The 24,904-nt window shown below is 41.9% G+C and overlaps 1 protein-coding gene across 8 annotated transcripts in view; it reads left to right on the top strand.

Moving 5' to 3' along the window:
• st3gal3b (ST3 beta-galactoside alpha-2,3-sialyltransferase 3b) overlaps positions 1-23,749 on the top strand; it is a 131,545-nt gene extending 107,796 nt beyond the window's left edge. For all 8 annotated transcript variants that reach the window (XM_060906530.1, XM_060906528.1, XM_060906529.1 and 5 more), the window contains 3 exons: positions 10,329-10,475; positions 17,365-17,511; positions 20,310-23,749. In XM_060906530.1, the coding sequence (XP_060762513.1) occupies positions 10,329-10,475; positions 17,365-17,511; positions 20,310-20,399 (384 nt within the window). In that variant the 3' untranslated portion in view covers positions 20,400-23,749. The remainder of the gene's footprint in view (positions 1-10,328; positions 10,476-17,364; positions 17,512-20,309) is intronic.
• Positions 23,750-24,904: the final 1,155 nt, after the last annotated feature.

The raw sequence follows: 24,904 nt of genomic DNA, 5'->3' as shown, positions 1-24,904 counted from the left end.
CGAGCTTGGAAAACATCGCTTTTTTTTAAATCATGGTATTTGAGCACTTGGTGAAAATCATTTCTCCACTACACATCCCTTTGTGCAGATGCAACATTTTGATCATACCAAATAAATAATAAAGTCTGAGTTTAATCATACATAATCTCCTCAAACACTCCGTTACCTTGGAGACGGTAAGTAATTTGTCCCAGGCTTTAGAGATGCAATAACACAAACCAGTCTGACTTAAAACTTCTTGGAAAACGGACAGCGCTGCTGAGAATCCTGTGTCGAACGGGTGCAAACGCAGCACTCCTCCTCGCTGCAAATGTATCAGGGAAAATAAGATGACGGAGATTAGTCATGTCCACCATGCGTGATGCGGCGCTGTTTTGGATTCACCTGTATGACGAGCTGGGAAAGCCACAAGAACACAAAAGCATGTGTCACTATGGGGACAATTACCTTTAGAAAAGCCTGCCTTTAGATTGGGATCTAATCCTCAGATGGCAGTCTTCTCTCTCTCTCCCACACTTGCACTGGTGTTATTTTGAAGAGTAGCTGGTGGGAGCTTTGATGTGATTAGTCTCAGCGCTGCTTTGTGCAGCGTGGATCCTCGACAGGTGGAAAGAATGCGAGCCTTTTCATCGCCTGTGTGGTTAAAAGGAAAGAGCTGTTGAAGGCGTAGGAAAGTGATGCTTGTGCAACGTCCAAACACTCACCTGACTCAAAATCAGGATGATCCAGGAACTGTGTTCAGGACTGGAATTGTTCTAAGTCAAGTGGATGTTGTTGCCTCCTCGTCCACATTTGCAAATGCAATAGGACAAAATCTCGTGCTTCTGGGACGGGGCTTAGATTTGCCAATTTGCTTTGTGACATCACACACTGAAGCGGGTCCCATTTCATAACCAGCTACAAAGGGGCGAGCATCAGTGGATTAACTGAATCATGTAGAACGTTTGACCCCCTGCTGTGGCGAGACGGGAGACTCCTGAAAATAAAATGAAATTGTCTGCTTTTTCAAGTAATGCAGCAGTCGGACCAACTGCGAATACAATTCATCAAGTGGAAAAGGCAAATCAGAGAAGGAGTGCAGAATGTGAAAGAGGCGTGTGCTTCTGGTAGCACTCAGGGCTTTCCCCAGAAACAAAAATAACGGAATGGTGCTACTGATGCAGAGCCCAGCCTGTCAGGCCTGGCCCAGCCCGGAGTGCCCCAAAGGCTGCTGGGGGTCTGAGAGCATGCTCCCCTGGAAAATTTTGAAATTGAAGACTTCAAATGATGCATTCTGGTGGCATTTCGGGCTGATTTAGACACAATTCAGCATTATTAAATTTGCTGGTTGTGTTTTTTATTTTTTTTTACCTTGTCAAATATGCAAGGGGCAAAATTAGATATGAAACGAAGACACTTCATAGCACGCCTCTTCATTTTCCAATTCCAGGATGCCAGGAACAGAATCAATGTCAAATCACGCAACAGTGCCATCTAGTGACCAGCGCCTAGAGCGTTGTTTTATGTCTGGTTGTGAATGGCAGTCAGTGCACGCAGCGAAACCCTTTTCATTTCTGGGTTGAGTACCAGGATTGTCTAGACCTATATATTACTTTATCTTCCTATTTCTATAGTTATTACTCGTTTTCAGAGGGGAATAGGAGATATTTAGGTGCGGAAGGTACTCTGCATTATTCAATTTATGGTATTGATTGATTTTTTTTTTTTCGTGCAAGTGACAGCGCAGTGCTGACGTCGCACAGCGCGGAGGAGCGCTGCATATTCGCGCTTTGGGGAAAGCTCTGGCACTTAGGCTTTGTACCAGCTTTATCCAGGTGAACATTGATGTGAATTTGTGAACCTCAGCTGTGTGAGTTGGTCAAAAATGGAGAAGCTGCTTATTATTATCCAGCTTCCTGCCGACAAATAGATATTGTATCATTTTTATACATAAAACAGTCAAGCTGAGTAAAAGAAAATGTGCATACCCATAGAGCAATATCCTACAGAACATGCAAAACTTACAAGATGAACTCTGTGTGCGATCTACAAATGACCATCAGGAATTCATAAGTTCCGTTCATGTGGACGCTTCGCAAATATCGTGTCTTTATTGCTTTACTCAGGCAGTTGGAATTCATCTAAATGCCGTGTTTTTGACATGTGCAGCAAAGTTTTTTAAGGATATGAACTGTTAAAGCTCCATTTCCATCTGGACTGCTAATATTCTTTGATATTTTACTGAAATGGTGGACATAAGTTCATATTTAAAATCTTGGAATCGAGATAACCGTGACCGTGATCATTGGTCCATTGAGCAGTGCACTACTGGAACATGTCTTACTGTGTTACTAACCTAAACTGTCTGTTGGCCACACAGGCTTTTCTAATAAAAATGTAATTAAAAAAAAGAAAACTGGACTTCTGATTACACTCTTGCAGATGGCACAGGCAGTGAAGACTTTGAGGTTCTGGTCACAATCATGGCATTTCAGAGAGATGATTTTTTTTTTCCTCCTTTGCATTTCTTGCATTTTCTTTTATGTTTTCTTAATACCACCCAGAATGAGCATAGATCATAGCTCTGTTTGAGTTTGTCCTTATAAGCCTGAAACACTTGCCTTTCTGGGGTCCTCTCGTCATTAGAAATCAATAAAATCTGCTGTGATTTACAGTGAACTGAAGTAAAAATGTTCAAGGAATGTACAGGTCCTTCAGAATAACCTTCACTCACCTGCCTTCGTGCCATTTATGTCTTTCGCCCTGTTTCTCTTCTTTCTCTTTTATAGCTAAACATTATTTCCACCATAGATGCTTAGCCTAGTTATTGAAACATTACATACAGTAATGTAGAAGTAATATCCCTGCATCAGATTAAATTCTCTGGAACATTCTATCCTATAGTTATATTTTTCTTCATCAAAACGTGTAATAACATCCTCGTCCTTAGAAATCTCAGGATTTCAGTGTCTTGGATATCCTTTGGTTCTTGCTTTCCCCTTAGTTAGCTCGTCTGGCCGCAGGCCAGGCCGGATGAGCTTATGCGATCACACGTCAGCTGTCCATCATTGTTGTCCGTCCACAATTTACAGAAATCGCTGCTTCTCCTACAGGATTCATCAGATTTCGATCAAACTCGCATACAATGTTCCCCAGGTGGGTGTGCATAAAAGTTACCAAGATGGTGGCGTCATCGGTTATATTTATGATTTTATGGGTGTCTGAAGTTTTTGGGTGACTCGTCACATTAAACGCTACTCTTCGTAAACTGCTGGGGCGTTTTCACTGAAACTCATCCAGAAGACTCTAAAGACATAATACAAGAGTTGTTCACCAGGTGGCGCCACCTGCCATGGATGAGGCTACAGAGGGGTCATGTGCAATTTCATGAAAATTGTTACTCCTCTCACAGGAGTGATCAGATTTTGATCAGACTCCTAAGGAATGTTCCCCAGGTTGGTGTGTATAAAAGTTGTCCAGACAGTGGTGCCCCCGGTCATATTTACGATTTTATGGGTGACTCGTCACATTAAACGCTACTCTTCGTAAACTGCTAGGATGTTTTCACTGAAACTCTCCCAGAAGACTCTAAAGACATGTTCCAACAAGAATTATTCACCAGGTGGCGCCACCTGCCCTGGATGTGGCTACACAGGGGTCATATGCAATTTCACAAAAATCGCTACTCCTCCTACAGGAGTGATCGGATCTCAAACTCCCAAACAGCAACAGTGGCCGGTCTGAGCTACAGCCTCATTGAGGCTTTTTTTTTTTTTTTAAGAGGCCTGTACACTGAGTTTATCCGAATGCCTTTCAAATCAAAAGTATTTTCTGACCTCACATCCTTTCACCTAAAATGGAAACCATTATACAATCATTATACAATGAGTATCTGTGTTTAAATGCATGAGGAGTTGCCCGTGCTCAGCCCAACATTCTCACAACAAAGTTCAGCTCAAATACCCGGAACGCCTCAGAGGTTCGTTCTACAAGCTAAACTTCTGAGGAAGTGCAAAGACGCAGGTTTACCACCAAGGATACCCCCAGTGAGTTGGGAAATCGGAGAGTTAAAGTCTCAGAATGATGCCAGAGCCATTACAAAGGAACAGAATACCTCAGATTATTCTGAACAAAAGAAAAGCCATCAAAGTATTTAATGGAATTTTGAACTTGGTAACAAGCAGCAGGATTTCCATTTCATGATAGTGATGTGCTTGTTATCAAGTATAAAGTTAGAAATTCCATTAAATACTTTGATGGCTTTTCTTTTGTACAAAATAATTTGAGGCATTCTGTTCCTTTGTAATGGCTTTGACATCATTCTGAGACTGTAACTCTCCGATTTCCCAACTCACTGGGGTTATCCTGGATGCCAGACTTGTATCTTTGTACTTCCAATTAACCTCTGAGGCATGAGGCAGTATAAATTTCAAACTTTATACTTGGTAACAAGCAGCGGGATCTCCGTTTCATGATGGTGACCTGCTTTGGGTGACCACTCCTGAACACATACGTTCACCCGTGTCCACTACAGCCCGAACATTTATTCCAAGGATCCTTAAAAGTACCAGACCCAACCTTGAGCATTCACGAAATATGATGCCATCAGGACCTATGTACGTGTTTTGTACAGCTTTTAAATTAAAGTTGGTTGCCAAATCTGTCTATAATGCTTTAATTCTGTGAGCGATCAGAGCATGGCAACTCAGGCAGCAGGAGCACATCTGTCCCACAGCATGCCCGAGCCTCTTATGGGCAGATTTGTGAAGCAGTTCTGCACAGCAAGAGTGTGTACCATTAAAAGCTGTTCATTTCACATTAACAGCCTACCTCCCAGGTTTATTGACCCTCTAACTGTAACTCTAAAGATAAACAGGAAGCCAACAAAAACAGTGCTGTGGTTGTGCTCTATGTGCATCGACGAGAGAGGGTTTTTCCATTGGAGACTGAAACCCATTCTTTACTGTCTGCAGAGGATCCCACTGCTCTGCCAGGCTTCTTGATTTACGTTCTTGCATAAATTTAGTAGTTGGCACTCTTCCTTTTTGAAGAATGTGAGATGGTTTATGGATCAGTGCCCTGAAATTCCCAAAATACCACCAATCTCAATCTACAACCAAAGCAAAGACCTCTTCAAATAACCCCCAGCATAAATACTGGGTTTCTTTCCAGGCCATGCCCTGCTAGGTCTGTTTTTACCTTTTTTTTTTTTTTTTTTGCTTTTTACTTTCAGTTTTACCTTTATTACTTCAAAAGCAACTTATTCAGAACAGTTCTCAAACTCATCCCATCAAGGCTTTTCACTTTCACTGAATCTTGAGTAGTTCAGGTGTGAAGAATCAAGAAGAAACCCATACGGACATGGGAAGTACATGTGAAACTCAACTCAAAACAGACAGTAATCCAAGCTCAGAGCTGAACAATGGATCCTGGAGCTGTGAGGCGACAACGCTACCCACTGCAGCACCACGAGCCCACCACCACCACCTAGCCCCCCAAAATGATTCTCCACAAATGGGGTTAAATGGTTTAGAAGATGAAGGCTTATATCTCTGCCTCTTTGGTATGGGGTTCTTCCCAGAATTCTGGAGGCATCAAACTGACCTTTGTCTTCTTGAAACAGATTTGGGATCATGCAGTAAACTTGATATTGATGTATTTTGTACTGAAGGTAGTCAGTCCATGTCTACCTTGGAAAGACCCTCAGTAGACTCGCTACACGTTGGCCATATTTTGAATCAGCACTTCTTCTGCATGAATGAATACAGTACAACAACTTACATCTGGTCAAGAAACCAAGCAGACGTTTGTCCAATTCTCTTTTGTCCAAGGACTCTTGGCTCTTGGAAAAATGCGGCCTGTTTATAAAAAGGGCCATGATACCCTTGTTTTTAACCTGCGAGTCATTTTTTAATCCAATGCAAATTCAGTAAAAACAAAAATTATATTAGTTTCCAATTGCTTGCAGACTGCAGAACATATTTCCAGAGTGGGGCCTGTTGTTTAGCTTTCTGTTGCTTGCTCACTTATGTCAGTGTTCTTTGTATCGCTGTTATTAAACACAGTCTTTGGTTTTTCCATCCAGATTGATCTCCTTGTACACTATCTTTTGAGCATCTACTTCAAGTGTTCAGTAATAAAGTTCAAGTGTTCAGTTTAAGTGTTTAGTCGTAGAGCAAAGTCTCTGTTTAAGCCCTCTCATTAGTGCTCACACTTTGGCTTGATACATGCGTTCAAAGTTCTGTGTATGGAATATAAACATAGGACATGGGAGATGTATAAAGGAATGGGTTAAGAGACATGCTAACAAACACCCACCTGGGTTTACGTACATTTATGCGCATTAGTCTTATTGGTGGTTCCAGTAACCACTTGATTGGTGGTTCCCCATTCATAAGTATTAAGATTCTGAGTTTAAGCATGAAAGAGGTCACCACCAGCTTTCAGTTTGAGTTTGTTTCCCTCTGATACTCCCCAGGAAACATGCTGGATCTACATCTCATCCATGCGTGATTCCAGAAGCGATTCCTCCAAGCAATCCAACCCTACATTATATCTCTATGTGCATAGGTCTTTGTTGTGGGTTTAGCATAAAGATGAAACACTTTGTTTGCACACATGCACTCAACCTTATGATTTCTTTTACAATTTTACATACTTAACAAGAAAAGCAATCAAACATGACAGCTGAAATTGCTTGAGGAGTGTATTTGAAGATCTAGCCAAGCGAGAAGCACTTCCCAGCGCCTACACCTACACTGTGAATTTGTTTATCTTAATTTAAGGTGAGGGGCGGCACGGTGGTGTAGTGGTTAGCGCTGTCGCCTCACAGCAAGAAGGTCCGGGTTCGAGCCCCGTGGCCGGCGAGGGCCTTTCTGTGCGGAGTTTGCATGTTCTCCCCGTGTCCGCGTGGGTTTCCTCCGGGTGCTCCGGTTTCCCCCACAGTCCAAAGACATGCAGGTTAGGTTAACTGGTGACTCTAAATTGAGCGTAGGTGTGAATGTGAGTGTGAATGGTTGTCTGTGTCTATGTGTCAGCCCTGTGATGACCTGGCGACTTGTCCAGGGTGTACCCCGCCTTTCGCCCGTAGTCAGCTGGGATAGGATCCAGCTTGCCCGCGACCCTGTAGAACAGGATAAAGCGGCTAGAGATAATGAGATGAGATGAGAATTTAACCCTTTGGTGACTGACCCCTTGAAAATGGTTCCTCCAGGAACCATGACGTTTCAGTTGTCAAGACAACAGAAAAACTAAAATACAAATACAAGAGCATTTTGTTTTGTGCACAAGAGCATTGTGACGTATCTTTCTGTTTTTGTATTTTAGTTTTTCCGTTGTCTTGACAACTGAAACGTCATCGTTCCTGGAGGAACCATTTTCAAGGGGTCAGTCACCAAAGGGTTAAGGTGAACTTAACCTGCATTCATCCATTCATTATCCGTAACCACTTATCCTGTGCAGGGTCGCAGGCGAGCTGGAGCCTATCCCAGCTGACTACGGGCGAAAGGCGGGGTTCACCCTGGACAAGTCGCCAGGTCATCACAGGGCTGACACATAGACACAGACAACCATTCACACTCACATTCACACCTACGCTCAATTTAGAGTCACCAGTTAGCCTAACCTGCATGTCTTTGGACTGTGGGGGAAACCGGAGCACCCGGAGGAAACCCACGCAGACACGGGGAGAACATGCAAACTCCACACAGAAAGGCCCTCGCCGGCCCCGGGGCTCGAACCCGGACCTTCTTGCTGCGAGGTGACAGTGCTAACCACTACACCACCGTGCCGCCCCAACCTGCATTCAACAACTCGGAATTTCTGACCTCTGGAATTCCTATTCAGAAAGTTGTGAAGGTCTCTTCCACCCCTAGTTCAGGGTTTGACGTCATCATTCTGCATTCAGACTTCCCACTTCTGAGTTAAGTCAAAGGCAGCGTATATTTAACCCACATTTCATACCTCAGTTCAAGGCTGTCCAGTCTTTTTCTTCTCCAGCATGTTATATCCATCTTTTATCAAACCATTTTTTTTTTAGCTCATCCAGCCACAGGCCAGGCCGGATGAGCTTATGCGATCGTCATCATCCATCCACAATTTACAAAAATCGCTACTCCTCCTACAGGATTGATCGGATTTCGATCAAACTCGCATACAATTTTCCCCAGGTGGGTGTGCATAAAAGTTGTCAATGGTGGAGCCACCTGTCATATTTACTGTATCTTCTTGGCAGATATGAGCTACAGCTTCATTGAGGCTAATTTTTTCTGCTGCTTGTTAGCTCCTTTTTAATCCAATGCTAAAAGGAGATCTGATTTTTCCAGCAGATCTTTTCCTTATTTTCCATAAATTCTGTTGGCTAGAAATCGAGCACTCCTGTTCCTCCGTGTAAATGTGCACTTGCATCGACTCTTTCCCTGATGACTTGTTCTCAGTGAGGGGAAGGTTTGCGATGAGGCCTGTGATTTTTATGGGGTGATTTAACACTTGACGGCCATGCTGGAAGCTCGTTAAGGGCTCACTGGAGTATGAGCAGAAACGGCAAACTTTCTATCACCTGCTGCTTTATTGGATGGATTGGTTACAGTGGTACCCTCATTTTGAGGAGAGAACTGGTTGTTGGCAAACCCTTTGCTGAAAGAGAAATGTGGTTTAGAGAGGAGAAGTGATCATTCAGAGTCTCTCACTCTCCTCCTTTCTCCAGTCATTTGGCTGGTTGTGGTTCCCCGAAGGGTGTAAGAGGTGTGTTTGGACTAGAGCCATGCAGGACTAGAAGAGGATTGAACAACAGCACTATGTTTAGAATGGCCACGTATAACACTGCTGGGGATGTAACATGAACCAGACTCTGAATGAAAATAATTGTCATGGAGGAAGTCATGACAAATGGAGTATTGCTCCATGGACAGTCAACAGATCCAGTTACTTGGTCTCCATGTCAATATATTACTACTTTCTACATCAATCATTTTCTTTAGGATCTGTACAAAGTCTGATTTGTTGCCATGTTGGATCAGAAGTATATTTGGTTGTCCACATGTACTTGCGTGTCTGAAAGGGCTTAAAGTGGCTCGAAACATCTTGTGTTAAAAACAAGAAGTAATACATTGGTTTACGTAAGGAATGCTCAGAATGTCAGAAAAATAATTGGTCCACCAGTGCACTTTCGGTGACACCGAATACATATCAGTATTAGAAGAAGAAGCATCTCTTCCCCAGCAGACTCCCGATCTGTTTGCATGGCCATTCCTTAAGAAGGAATGTAAGCAGCTCCCAGAGGAATGCCGTCATGCCTGAGTGATTGTAAAGGAATCAATCTGTGACATCCTGCATTATCCATCTTCAGACAACCCATTTCTCACTTTATACCAAACACCTCTTGGGTCAGATTTCAGATGCCATTACGAGGCCTACGTATCACCTTTGTGCAGAATACTTTTTCCGACTCACAGTTCTTTAGGAAGATCCTGGATAGCGAAGAAGCGTAACCCAAAACGACCGCCTGCATATTTGCCTTGATGGCTGTGTATTTCTGGCCAGGTAGTGTTGAACATGATCTGGCTTTGCCATTTATTATGCAAGGTGTTTTTTTTTTTTTCTTCCCTGCACATGCTCATGCACCTGTTTGATTTTGCAGCATTCCGCAGACTTTGTGTTGTGCTGCTTCGTAAGCCAAACCCCCTTTGTTGACAGGAGAAATGATATGTTCTTGCTGTGGCTTGCACTGGGGCGGTGTTTTTTGTTCAAAGCCATTTGCCGAGCTCAATGGCTGCTCCTATTATTTGACAATATCAAAGGCAGTGTCTCCTTATTTGAACAGGTGACTCCCATTAAATCGGATGACCCAGCTGGCGCTCAGCCACCATCCCTGTTGCAGCTCTGCTGAGCCCGGTGTTAGCAGCACTAATGCTTGATGATCTCAATGTGAGGCTGCCGATTGAATAATTGCTCAGCTGCGCCACTTGGCCAGACTCCTGAGTAATTGGTATCAACCTGGGGGCTGCTGCAGATCCTTGAACACCCGTGGAGGTCAGGATCTCATTCGTCTATTTCCTGTGGGCCTGTCCAACATGGATGAGCTGCCTCACTTTTAATGAAATCCGTCCCCACGACCGGCCTCCGGTCATGTCCTTGTGCACTAACGGTATGCAGTGATGGCATGTTTGACATGTTTCCTCATGTTTATGGAAGAAAATTTCACGTATTGAACCTTTTATGAAAGAATTCTAATTTTAATAATGACCATCTTGACAAAAGGTGTTGATTTGGCTCATTTTGTATTCAGCACTTGCGTCAGTCTTAATAAAAACCTGTCTAAATATGGTGTCTTTTGGTCTTTGGCTTTTCAGCAAGGTTCAGAGGGCTTTTGGAAGTCTGTGGCCCAGTATGTGCCCAGGGAACCCTCCGAGATGAGAATTCTCAACCCGTACTTCATCCAAGAAGCTGCATTCCAGTTCATTGGCCTGCCACTGAACAATGGCCTCATGGGTAAAGGGGTAAGTGCCAATCTGATTGTAATCTCAAGCAGAGCAAAAACAAAATTGTTTGGAAATTGTATTATAGTGAAGATTATTAAATACCTGGTCTCAAAATCTGATGTGCAGGTAATGGGTATCTTTCTTAAATCTTAGTCCAGAAACTGAGAGAAAATCATAAGTCAGTTCCAGAAAGATTTCACAAATTATTCGTTTAAAAAAAATCAGTTCATGGTCTTCATGTGCAACCTCTCAAATTATATTGATTCCTTACTTTAAAAGATATTAACCCCAAGTTTTGGAGAAGAACTTGACCTTCCTGCACTGTTGAGGGTCCATTTGGGTGGATTTGTACTTTTTGAACCAAAATGGCAGTGTGCCCCTTAAAGCCAATTTTATGGAAATGGGGGTCACAGGAAGCCCTGGGCGCATGTTTCCTCAAATGGATTGTAATTACCTCAAAGGTGACTATAGGTCAAACACAGCATGCCTAATCCTTCAGATAGGGACAACTAAAGCCCAGAAATGGTCTCCAAAGCAGGCCAGGTCATTCACTGCTTATTTTACACTTTGTTGCTCAAGAATTTTGTACTTAAGGGTAAAACAAAATTATAAAACTGAGTTAATTTTATTTGAAAGGCTCATCTAGGTATTGGCCAACCACTTACATGAGATGATCTTGGTAAGACAGATGTGGAGATGTTATATTTCATCTTATCCTTTAGCATTCTTGGGCATTCTGAAAGTCAGACACACCATGGGTATGTAGGAAATGCCTGCTATTTTGTGTCATCTGGTTGTGATCTCTGCCTCTACTCGTCTCTTTGGCTCTGTTTCTGAAGACTTTACAATAAGTAAACATGTGCATTGCTCAGATATAGTACATAGTCTTCAGGGGCGGTCCAGGACTAGCAGCCTAACCGGGAAGTCATAAAAGAAGTGTGTTTTACATCCCTCGTGTCTCCAAGACAAGGGTTATAAAAAAAAAAATTTATCCAGCTAGGAACTCAAGGGAACAAGACACTCCAATTCAGGAAAGGAGACGTATACAAGCTTCCATTTATGAAGGCTGTCCTGGTTTGTTTCTCGAGAAACCCTAAGATATGCTTGATAAAACTGTCAGCCATCAGGTCTTTCTGGAATGCGCAAACGCAATATTGGAGCGTATTGATGTTGCCCACCTTAGGAAGATCAGCGCCCTCTTTGAACTGCAGAAACATGTGCAGAGCATGTGGAGCTGCCCCACTGGGCCCCTCAGGGTGTGCGGGTAGGAGGGAAGCTGTCCCATACGGTACTGATCAAGGCGGGACACTTAGATACATCCTTCCCCCTCTCTGAGTCTTCCTAACACTCACCTGCTGGGGATGGGCATGCTGCCCAAATCTTATTCCTGATTGTGTATGTGTGGGCCTGTGTAAATCATACCCCAGGCTGTTGCAAGCTAATGATTTTGAATGGTTACCCACCCCTGGGAGACAAGGAAGTGGAGGTCTGCCTGTCTTCTGAAAATTGGCGTATCATGGGCAGGGGGGCGGCTCAAGATGAGTTAACAATTGCTGGCTTGAACAAAGCCAGGTTCCCTCATATGCACTCAGGGGATGGGAAGAAACCAAACCAAGCACTTAGCTTTGTGAACTCGTGATATGCTTTACAAACCTGTCAAGCTTTACACATTTTGTGTAGGAACTTGGAGTACGCTACTGCGAGTTATTACTCAAAAATGCACAAAAACACCAATCTTCTTTTTTCCACCCAATAAAAAGCAGTAAATGAGTCAATTAACATGTGAATCTGGAATGACCATACATGTCAACCTTTGGTCAATCAAACCTGTATAACCAACCTCCAAAATCCGTATTTCCCTTATAAAATCCGTATAAGATGCAAATTAAAATAATTTACCTAAAATTTGAATGATAATTAACAATGATATATCCCAGTTACTTTTTATTCAAATAACAATAAACCTTCAGAATGAATACAAAGCTCCAATGTTTGACAAAAACACAAAGTGTTATCAGCGTAGTTACGAAGGAAATACTTCGTTGTTTGGAGACAGGTTTCACCGAGCGGCTATTATGCGCGAGACTTCCTATTAGCCACAAAGTCAGAAAAATCTGTTCGTAAAATTACGTTATAATGACCAAATACAATGAAAAGTATTTTTCCAGTCTCACCTGTGAAAGGTAATCCCATGTGATCTCGTTTGGACGGTAAACCTGTTGGTACAGTTAAACGCAGCACATGAATGAGGCATCTTTATTCTCGGCTACTGTCTAGACGCTATACCAGAGACGGTTGAAGAATCTCCACTTTGCCACATCCAATATGGCGGCGAGGATGACGTACGATTCTACGCAGAAGGCGGCGTCTATGTTTATATGTCTATGACTTCCCGGTTGGCGGGATTCTCGCAATGCGGTGTGCGCATGATCAAAAGTGGAACGAAGTCTCGCTACCACAAGATAACGTGCGATTTCATAAGACTCTTTACTGGCTGTCTGTGGTGTACAGTACATTTGTAAATGTTATGCGCTCTTTTATCATCGTGGGAATTGATTATAGCTCTAAATAAATATTGAAGTTTTTTTAAAGAATCCGTATAACTTTATTTATACACCCGTATACTACGTTTATTGAATCAAATCCGTATAAAATACGCACATTCCATATAGGTTGACATGTATGAATGACTGATAGTTGTGTAGGGATTTTGAACTCTCTGATATTAACTTACAACCCTGGAAGCCCCACCCCTTGGTAGTCTCATCTTCTTTTTCTTGAAATGGAGAATGTTTTGAGTTCAGAGGTCTGAAATAAAACCTCCACATTAGATAAATGTGTAGTTTATCAGTTAATGAGATTTGTTAAGGATGCCACTGATAAAGTTACACTTTCCACCAAAATCGATTAAATAGGACTATAATCATGTGGAAAAATATCGCACTTTACAACAATTTTAACGGTAATGATTACTATAAAGTGATTGTAAAACACTTAATGTTCTCCTGCACCAGTTAGCATAGCCGTGTTGTGCACTACCGTTCAAAAGTTTGGGGTCACTTTGAAATGTCCTTATTTTTGAAAGAAAAGCACTGTTCTTTTCAATGAAGATCACTTTAAACTAATCAGAAATACACTCTACACTCTGGTGCAATATCTCCATAGGTGTATAGAGGCCCATTTCCAGCAACTATCACTCCAGTGTTCTAATGGTACAATGTGTTTGCTCATTGCCTCAGAAGGCTAATGGATGATTAGAAAACCCTTGTACAATCATGTTAGCACAGCTGAAAACAGTTGAGCTCTTTAGAGAAGCTATAAAACTGACCTTCCTTTGAGCAGATTGAGGCCCTGTCCACACGGCAACGGATTCAGGTGAATCTGATAAAATTGTTTATCATTTCGGCCTGGCGTCCACACGGCACCGGCGTTTTGGGTGCTCCAAAACGAAATCTTTTGAGAACGGGTTCCAGAGTGGAAAGATCTGGCAACGGCGCCGTTGCGAAGTCGTCTGGATGAGTAGAACGGATTTGTTTACGATGACGTCACAACCACATGACTGTCAGTGCTTCACGCCGGGTAGAAGTGTAACGAACTCGATGCGAGTTGTCAACAAATCCTATAACTTGGTTCATGAAACGCGCTTACAAAATATTTTCACTGTGAATATTTATTGTGTAATGGTGCAAAGTCAGAGAGAGAGAGAGAATAGCCCTTAGGGCAGAGTCAATCCCGCCAGCAAAAATAGGGAAAAAAAGGAGCGATCTCACCTCTTCAGATGTTGGTTTAAGTCCTACAATACATTCCTCAAAAAGGGCGTAGAAGAGCAAATTAATCCATCAACGTGTAGCATTCAATTTATTCCGGACCATTAAAGACGCTGCCTTCCGTGTAGAATCATACATCATCCTCGCCGCCATATTGGATGGGGCAAAGCGGAGAATAAAGATGCCTCATTCATGTGCTGCGTTTAACTGTACCAACAGGTTTACCGTCCAAACGAGATCACATGGGATTATCTTTCAGAGGTGAGACTGGAAAAATACTTTTCATTGTATTTGGTCATTATAACGTAATTTTACGAACAGATTTTTCTGACTTTGTGGCTAATATGAAGTCTCGCGCATAATAGTTTATGAGCATGCGTCCTTACTTCTTCTATTGTCCTGGTGTCTCCGATGGGACCGTCTTACAGCGCACCTAGAGGTGTGGCATGTGTATTGCATCGTTTTCAGCAAGCGTTGCGTTGCCATATGGACCTGATATTTTACTGATCCGTTGCCCATGTGGACGCGATATTTTTTTTTAATAACATCTCGTTGCCGTTGTTGTGTGGATGTAGCCTGAGTTTCTGGAGCATCACATTTGTGGGGTCGATTAAATGCTCAAAATGGCCAGAAAAATGTCTTGACTATATTTTCTATTCATTTTACAACTTATGGTGGTAAATAAAAGTGTGACTTTTCATGGAAAACACAAAATTGTCTGGGTGACCCCAAACTTTTGAGCGGTAGTGTATGTTAAAAGACGCTGGTATGCATCTATACAGTGTTTTATGATATCAAATCAAATCAAATCAAGTTTATTTGTACAGCGCTTTTAACAATAAACATTGTCGCAAAGCAGCTTTACAGAATTTGAACGACTTAAAACATGAGCTAATTTTATCCCTAATCTATCCCCAATGAGCAAGCCTGTGGCGACGGTGGCAAGGAAAAACTCCCTCAGACGACATGAGGAAGAAACCTCGAGAGGAACCAGACTCAAAAGGGAACCCATCCTCATTTGGGCAACAACAGACAGCCTGACTATAATATTAACAGTTTTAACAGGTATAACCCTCAACTGTCCTCATGGGGCCGTCCTTCACAGGAGTGGGGCGATAAAACTCCGACCAGACACAGGGCACCAGGATGGATCAAGCAGGTCCGAGGGGCAGAAGAGGCCAGCATCTCAATCCCAGGATCAACATGTAACTCAGAGGGACAGATGGGGGGGGGGAACACGTTGTTAGGTATGCCCTGCTCTGGCTGGATGCTTGATTGGGTGATGGGAGCACACTCCTCAGCAATGATGAGATGCAGATGGGACTCTTAGGCCTGGCCAAGACAATTCAGTTACATTTCACCGGGTCTGGGACATGCGACAGAATGTCTGACGGCCGATTCCCTGCAGGCTACGATAGCCAGTCGAGGTCCCCACCGTCTCCACCAAAAGATTTCCTGTTGACTCCATGTAACTCAGAGGGACAGATTTGGGGTGGGGGGTGGGTGGGGGGGGGGAGAGAGAAAGAAAACACAGGTGGTTAGGTATGCCCAATGTCACCTGAATAAGTAGGAACAGTATACATATTGCACCGAGTACAAGCAGGGACTCCGGCAACTAACTATGACAGCATAACTAAAAGGAGAGAGCCAGAAGGTAACACAGGCATGAGGGAGCCCCGGGACATAAAGCAGCCAGCCACTGCACCGTCAACAAACTCGAGTGAGCAAGCGAGTGGGGACTGACAGCATCCATACATCCCAGTTTACCAAAACACTCTATGTCTGAGGACCCTCCAGATCTACACCTTTACCTCATAAACACCATTAACAAAAGGCTTGACTAAACAGATATGTTTTCAGCCTAGACTTAAATGCTGAGACTGTGTCTGATTCCCGAACATTACTTGGAAGGCTGTTCCATAACAGTGGGGCTTTGTAAGAAAAGGCTCTGCCCCCTGATGTAGCCTTCAATATACGAGGTACCAGCAGATAGCCTGCACCTTTTGATCTAAGTAGGCGTGGCGGGTCATAGAGGAGCAGAAGTTCACTCAGGTACTGTGGTGCGAGACCATTTAGTGCTTTAAAGGTCAATAGTAGTATTTTATAATCAATACGAAATTTGATTGGGAGCCAATGCAGTGTGGATAAGACAGGCGTGATGTGGTCATATTTTCTAGTTCTAGTAAGGACTCTTGCTGCGGCATTTTGAACTAACTGGAGCTTGTTTATGCACTTATTGGAACATCCAGACAGTAAGGCATTACAATAATCCAACCTGGAGGTAACGAAAGCATGAACTAGTTTTTCTGCATCATGCAATGACATTAAATTTCTTATCTTTGCAATATTTCTGAGATGAAAGAAAGCTATCCGGGTGATGTTATCAATGTGAGTTTCGAATGAAAGACTGGGGTCAATAATCACTCCGAGGTCTTTTACTGCTGCACGTGAAGAAACAGAAAGGCCATCCAGAGTTACTGTGTCATCAGAAAACTTACTTCTAGCTGTATGTGGTCCTAGCACAAGTACTTCAGTCTTGTCAGAGTTAAGCAGAAGGAAATTAACGAGCATCCAGTGTCTAATGTCCTTAACACATTCCTCAATTCTATTAAGCTGGTGTCTCTCATCAGGTTTTGCAGAGACATACAACTGTGTGTCATCAGCATAACAGTGGAAACTAATACAATGTTTACGAATAATATCGCCCAGAGGTAACATATATAGAGAAAAAAGCAGTGGACCCAAGACAGAACCTTGTGGAACACCAATGATACTGATGAGGAACCTGGAAGCAGTTTTAAATGCATCTGGTGGTGACTGTTAAACCCTGTATATAGCCGTACTCCAGTTTCTACCTTAGACAAGTGATTTGTGCAAGAGTTACGGGTTCAGGTTTAATCTAAGCTGGTGGGTTGTTAGTCTTACCAGCCAGACTTCTAGCTTTTGTGGAAGAGTCTGGTACTTTTTGCCACACAACACAGCCAACAAGTGCTTTTAATCGTTTCAAACAAATCTTTTGAATAACTTGAGCTAAGTTTGCACCGTCGCTGAGCACCATCAGCATATTTACTGGAAATCCAGGAAAGACTCTTATAGATCTGTTGTTGGCTCCAAAATTCAAATCCTACTTGTTTCCACAGAACATCCCAACACTTGGTACTGTTGCTATAACAATGGCCCTGCATAACTGTGATGAGGTTGCTGTTGCTGGATTCGGCTACGACATGAACACCCCTCACGCACCTTTGCACTACTATGAGGCAATCAAAATGTCTGCCATCAAAGAGGTATGACTTTTTTTTTTCTTCCCAGCTTTCAGCGACGTGAATAATGAGACACTCTACGTCAGTTTAATTTCCATGTAATATTTGAACAGGTGGGTCACACTTGCTTTTGAAGTGCAGACCTTTATCTGACCTCCTCTTGTTTAACTGTGCAATAAATGGAAGAGTGGAGCAACAGTATAATTAGCTGACTACAACCGGATTCTTTTCCTGTCTCATATTTGCTACGGTATTGTTTTTTTTGTGTGTCCCCCCCAAGCCCAGCCCTGATTAAGATACCCTGTTTTTGTACTTGCCGTAAAATTCCTTTCCGCCATTTGGCTCGGTTGTACAGGACTCGTAAAGTGTCGAATTTGGTGGTTAATGCACTGACAGTGTTGACTTCCTCCTCCAACACCCATCTGATGTCAAGAACATCACTGAACCGACGTACTAATACTGTACTTACTCGTTTTTAAAATGACAAAAAAGCATCTTTTGCCTGTCCGGACTAGCCCGTGTAATTCAATGCCCAGATTGGTCAATAGTTATATTATGCAAGCTCTGAGTCAGATTTGGTCCACAATTGACTTTGTACCATGTCTAACCAAACACTGGGTGAGTAACCTGACAATAACAGAAACCTTCTTTGCATTTTTCGTGACATTTGTTAGGATCCTGTGCTGTTTAAGTACATCTTGTTTATCAAGTGACTCATTGCGAGTGCAGTTACCCCTGGACAGTGTGCAGCCCTCCCTCCCTTCCTTCGAGCAAAAGAGAAGTCGTTTCTCTATCTATAGACGCATCCGAAAGTCTGATCATTCCAACCCTCTTGGTGTTTTCTCTCCAAGCCGTACGATCCTGTGGAGACTTGGACGTCTGCATTGATTTGATTTGATTTGATTTGATTTGATTTGATTCCGTTCAAAGATTGAAACCATGCTCTTGGATTTGCTCACGTTGCTGTAGATACAGTACTCTAAATGGGCCCAAGGACCCAGACGAGAGGCTTGACCAACCGATCAGCATGATTCCTTATGAAACCAGGACCTTCCCACACAGCTTCAGGGCCCTGAACAGGACTCTGAGGTTCTGGTTTCAGCTGTGAGTGTCAAAGCCTTGGGCTTCACGGCTGTGGGTTTCCGGAGCTCAGACCCAGCCGGAGATCTCACTTTTTAACAAGAATCATGAACTCCTTTCACTACAGTTGGCTGAAATATTTGGTGGAAGAACATATTGTGGCAGACATGCGAATGTTTAGGTGGTCTGTGGCCCAGTTGGGATTGGTGTGGAGAGGCCTTGACTTGACTTGACTTGAGAAGAGCCGGATCTCAATCTTCACCAGGTCCGGGCATGCTCTCTAAAAATAATTTTAGCTCATTTTGCAATAACCACCCAATCATACAACGGCATACTGGGCCATTGTAGTAGTAAAGAAAAAGAAATACAGAGTTAGGGAAAGGGGGTTATGTTCAGAGGAAAAAGCACAGAATTTCCAAAATTAAAGTCATAAATTTACAAGAAAAAAACCTGTGTAGTCTGTGAGACTCTAGAGTCGTAAATTTGTGAGGAAAAAAAATTAGAAAAATAGCATCATCACAAAACCGAGGCCACGGCTGAGCCAAGAGTTATAGGACATGCAGTCTTTCCCCCTTGATTGTGTAATATAAAAGCGTGAAAAGATTTTCAACTACATTTCCCAGAATGCACTGCAGCCAGGAAGCATATCATTGTCTTAGAGAATTGTTTGTTTGGGTTTTTTGTTTTGTTTTGTTTTTCCCTTGCAAATTTGTGATTTTATTTTATTTTTTAAACTCCAAAAGTCGGGGGGGGATTGTTATTTATTTATTTATTTATTTAATTTAAACTTATGACTTTAATTTCAAAACCATCTGAGCTTATTTTTTCTCAGAATATTACACCCTCCCTCAGTTCCATATTTTATTTTTTATTTTATTTTATTTTACCTACCATGGCCCTAAGACGCCATCGTACAGTTGTGTCCCATGCCCGTGTGTAAGATGGTTTACGCTGGTGTTGTCATAGTAACTCTTCTCATTGATCATACTGGTTTTCCTGGGTTTTTTTTTGTTTTTTTCCTGCCCCACTGTCGTCCTCGTCATCAAGACATTTCAAAAGCTGCGACTGAATATAAAACACTCTTTCTTCTAAAACATCTAAACCTTTTACTTCCTGAACGTGGCTTTAAAAACTAGAAAACCCACAGCCTGATCATGTCAAACCCGCTTTTCACGTGGCGTTCCATAAGCACTCAGAATTGATGGAAATGTCTGGTTTAAACAGAACGTGGAGAGGAAGAATCTGATGAGGAAGTGCACAGCTAATGGCTAACATATATTTTCCATTTTGTTGCATTTTGAACATGAAGTTCAAATTAAAACTGTAAAATCAATGATTTAGTTTTACGTTTACTCGTATCTGCATCATGTCTCGTTTTTCTTTCGCATATGTGATTATTTTGTAAGGAGTTCAGATCCGTTTTATCGGTATCTTACAGCAATCATGAGATTTATAATTTAGTGTTTCTGATGAGCAGCCGTTACTCGTCTTATTTGAAGGATAAGTAAAATGTAAACATTGGCCTCTTAAAATTACAATTCTGTAGTTTTCTCTGTTTGCGGAATAAGAAATATCCTCTGTCAAGGATTAGCATCAGTATCCAGTTGTTACGCTAAACTCTCTTCTGTGGCTAAATGTGTATATTAATATTTCATTTAACTAATAAGGATATTGACAAAATATCCTTTTAAAGGAGTCTGAACACTTTTTTTTTTTTTTTTTAATCTCTGTTTATCCGACAGTCATGGACTCACAACATCTCCAAGGAGAAGGAGTTTCTCCAGAAGCTTGTGAAGGCCAGCGTCATCACAGACTTGACGAAAGGGATCTGATTTTCTCGGCGTGGAAGCGAGAACCCGAGGATGCTGGGAAACCCAGTGAACATTAAGGTGTACGGATGCAGCTGTAGAAAAGAAGGACGTGATGCTATGACGAAAAATGCGTATGTGCCTTGTCAGCGAGGAGCTTCCTCTGACCTGGATCGCATCCTGAACATCTGGAGAGACCCGGGTTCCAAACTCATCTTCGATTACAAGTATAATCAAAGACCCGAGAGGTGGTGAGCAGAAAGTGCGCTCGGCTGATTGTGCCAAATGTACCTCTTCAGAGGAGAAGGTTCTCCTCTACAACCTGAATGTATTCACTGTGTCCATTCTGCCAGGTCTGAGTGTTTTTATTTTATCATCACGCCTTTGTTTTTTCGTCCGCTCCACGCCATCCTCGTCACTGGAAGGTCAGAGGTCAGCCTTCAGATAGTGATATGAAGTGTATTATTAAGAATGGATGTTTATCCTCTTTTTTTTTTTTTTTAAATAATAATTATTATTTATTACATGATTGAAGCCCTCTTTAATTTGAGAGGATTTTTAATGTTCTACTCTGTTTAATAGGAGGTTTGGTATTTTATAATTATTTTCACATGTTAATTATTTGGGTTTTTTTTTTTCCTTTTTAATTATATTGTATTCTCTCTCTCTCTCTCTAAATCATCTAAAACTGGAATTGAACAATTCACAGCTTCGTCACGCCAAGCCGCCATGCTGTTCGTGTCGTGCCTCTGTGTGTCGTACGGCGTCTCGCTGAAGGTGTTAAAGGTCCAGAATACAAAATGCCTGAAAATACAAATGTTTACTTTTTTGATAACGTGATCAGCTTTGCCAGGTTGATGGTTGTTTTCCTTTGTACTTTTCAAAAAAGTTGTCGTCTGTATTTCTACAAATTTCTAAATGTCACGGCTGTTCTTTGTAATTTCATAAGCTACCGTATGTATTTTAGAAGAATGGATGTAACATTATATGAATCACAGTCAGGGGAAAAGGAACCTCGCCATTTTTTTTCCCCAGTACATCATTCGTTATTTTGTTCGGAGTTGTTTTGTTGTTGTTGTTTAGTTTTGCACATTTAGACATTTTCGCTTTACAGAGATTCAGACCGGACCCCATGGCAAGCAAGCCAAAAATGTGAGGACTTCCCCAGGAAAAAGTCACATAAAAAGCAGACTTTAGAAGAGCCGAAACGGGAAACTAATACAGGGGTCGACAAATCAGGACGAGCAGATTTCATGTTTAGGCTATTAATATTTAAATTGGAAAATCTGTTCAAAAAACAACTTTCTATTGGCTTAGAGAAAACAATCGCACTGCCTGCTGCACTACACACATCAGATCAGAAAAGGCTGATTTTTACTGATCGGATTAATGAGCGCTCACAGGATGCAAACGGTTTTGGAATTGGAGACATCTAATGTGTCTAACGCAACACTGATACATAGGCTAACTCTCTTCAGCTCCTCATTGTTTAAAATGACGAGAAAATAAAAACGCTAGCCAGACCCTAATTGTTTTACATGCGAAGCTCAAAGCTGATTTTTTTTTTCCTTCTCCCTCCCTGTTGCTGAGTTTTTGTTGCATCATCACCTGCTTTCTTAGAGCACTTAGTTCGCTAACTGGCTTGACGTATAATTATTACATTCCATTAGATACCATTTTTCACCTCATCAGTTAGGCTTCTAGGCCAAAACTTAGGACTGGGCGGCACACTGGAGCTTTTACTTACCTGGTTGAGCTCGCTAATCAGTTTGATGATTTGTTCACCCTATAATATCAGAATTCATACAAATTTCTAGGCAATCAGATAATTTCTGTTTATTCTATCCACATTCACTGGATATGAGCAGTCACACGCTCTGATTGGCTACTCTACAACTAGGATATCAGCTCATATACTGTGAGTAGAGAAAAACAAAATGGCATCAAGTCAGATATATCACTTTATCAAGTATTTAAAAGAAACAGAAATAGCTAAAGAAAAGAATATTTTTTCCCCAGTATCTCCTGCTCCACACTCCAGCCCAGTCAGTGACAGGAATGCACCTTTAAATTGGTTTGCCAACTGGCAAAAAAAAAAACTAAAGAAGAAGAAAATGGGCTGAGCGTGTTGCTGAACCAACCGAGGACGAAATAAAAACTACTCAAAAACAAAACCCCAAAAAATAAAAAAGCAACAAAATATGGAAAAGTAGTTGATGGTAAGAACATATCTTTTTTTTTTTCAAGAATTATCATCACATTTTTCAGAAATTGCTCCGGTCATTTCGCCGGTTTGTTTGCATTCTGAGCGGAAATTATTTTGTTGGACGTTTTGTATAAAGTTTTTATTTATCAAATTTGCAAAAAATAAAAATGCTCCGTTTCTCAAAATCCAGTGAATGTGGAGAGAATAAAACAGTTATTCCACTCAACCTCGTCGTACATGGATTATAGACAACTCGGTGCTACGCGCCTCGTCAGCGATCAGCTCACGTACGACTCGATTTCGTGGAATAACTTAAATATACCACAGTCTACAACAAGCTGGTAATTTTAGGTGTAAATGTAATCCGTAGCGGAATTACGAGGACACATGAAATTAACGGAAATCTGCAGCTCGTGTGAGCTTCATCTCAACAAGTCTGGAGTATGTATGACTGGAAATGAATGGAATTTGGGATATTACTGCAGTTTGTCACTAAAGAAGCTGCAGTGTCATGTTAACAAAATGTAAGCAAGTGATTTCCTTCGAAATGTATATCTATAGAATTATCTTCACCAGCATAATAAATATGTTGGCCATTTTTAAGGTTTGGGAAATGTATTTAATCTTAGCCGAGTTTGACCATGCTTGGATTTGTGATCAATATATCAGTACACACGCACAAAAGAGAGAAGCAAATTTGTCCAGAGTGAGCAGAAAGGTCAAACTCGGCTAAGCGTATCATATTTATTATGTTTGGAGATCTGTGTAATGCTGGATACAGAGTATCTGAATCTCATGCCAAAGATATGTATGCAGTAATGTAGTATTATGAAGTGCTTCCTAACGTATGTCCCGATCTCTGTCAGCACTTCGAGAACTGAACATTCTTCTAACGCGTGGACTTCTTCATCGTTACTGTCTTGCCTGGTTTCCCATCGTTTTGATGGACCGATCATCATCGCAGCAGTGACCGCAGGATGAAGAGTGGTTGATCAGTCATTTCGACAAACCTGGACACGTTGTGTAAAGCTTTCTGTCAAAACAACTGCCAGATCATTGAGTCAACCAGAACATGCATGATGTCCAGCACCTCCCATCGCCTCTCACATAGGTGGGGCTGTCTGCTGTCAGTTGATGTAAGAATAAATAAAATTTAAAAAATGACAAATGGAAATGGATTTTCGTTCTTAATGCACATACGTAACTTGCTATTTTATGTCAACGAGCTTCAAACTGGTGACAAATTCAAGGAAAAACCATTGGCTGTGTTCTGCTGTGGCATGGTTTGGGTTCACTCAGTCATTGCAAGTCAATCCAGAGTTCTTCTGAATGATCTGCTTTATCCTGATATGCATGGGCATCTTCCAGAGTGACTCCGCTCCCATCCAGAGCTCACTCAATAGTTTGATGAAAATGTAAATGATGTAAATCATGATGGCCTTCAAACCCGTCACATCTCAATCCAGTTGCTCATTGATAGCAGATTTTGGAGTGATGTATTTGGGGGAAGCCATTGCCAGATGGTTAGAGGAACAGCTTTGGGACCAAAAGGTCAATGGTTTGATTCCCTAAACCATCAGGACTGGCTCAAGTGCCCTTGAGCAAGGCACCTAACCCCCAACTGCTCCAGCAAGTGTGGTGGTGGTGTACATTGTGTCTGATTAGCCAAAGAAAAACTGATGATGTGATTATCAGTTCGGGCAAGAATCCGGCCATAACAAAACATTTTAGGCACCAACAGTACTCTCTACTACCACCATCAAAACACCAACTGAGGGGAGATCTTTCAGATGAACCATGTTCATCATACCAATACACTTCCAGAGATGTGTACAATCAATGCTGAGGCAGGTTAAAGATTTTCTGGTGGCTTGTGGTGGCCCAAACACCTTACTAACACCCTTGGTGGTTTTCTTTTATTAATTTGGCACCCATCTGAAGTTTATGGGTCCATCTGGATTAAAATCAACATACTGTACTTCCATCCACCCACCAAAATCCCATAATTAGTCAGCAACTGTTGGTTGACACCATTTTTAGAACGCCATCAATACTTTTTGGTAGAATTTCCTAGAAATGTTAGAAGGCTCAATTCTGTGGGTTTGTTTTTTTCATTTTTAAAAAGGTCCCTCTGCTTTCCATATCATGTTTGATTTTGGGGGAAAAAAAGTCAAGTTTGCTTCAAAAGCAAAACATGCGCTTGTTTTAAAGTACAAATGTGTCTTTGGACTACCTGTGCAATCCTTCTGACCTGCAAGAAGCACCTCAGCATGTTTGGATTGTTCGCAATTACATGGATCACCGTGAACTTCAGTAAATCTGC

The sequence above is a fragment of the Neoarius graeffei genome, chromosome 23 (genome assembly GCF_027579695.1).
Source record: "Neoarius graeffei isolate fNeoGra1 chromosome 23, fNeoGra1.pri, whole genome shotgun sequence".
Taxonomy (NCBI): domain Eukaryota; kingdom Metazoa; phylum Chordata; class Actinopteri; order Siluriformes; family Ariidae; genus Neoarius; species Neoarius graeffei.
This window is presented reverse-complemented; position numbering and strand designations above follow the sequence as displayed.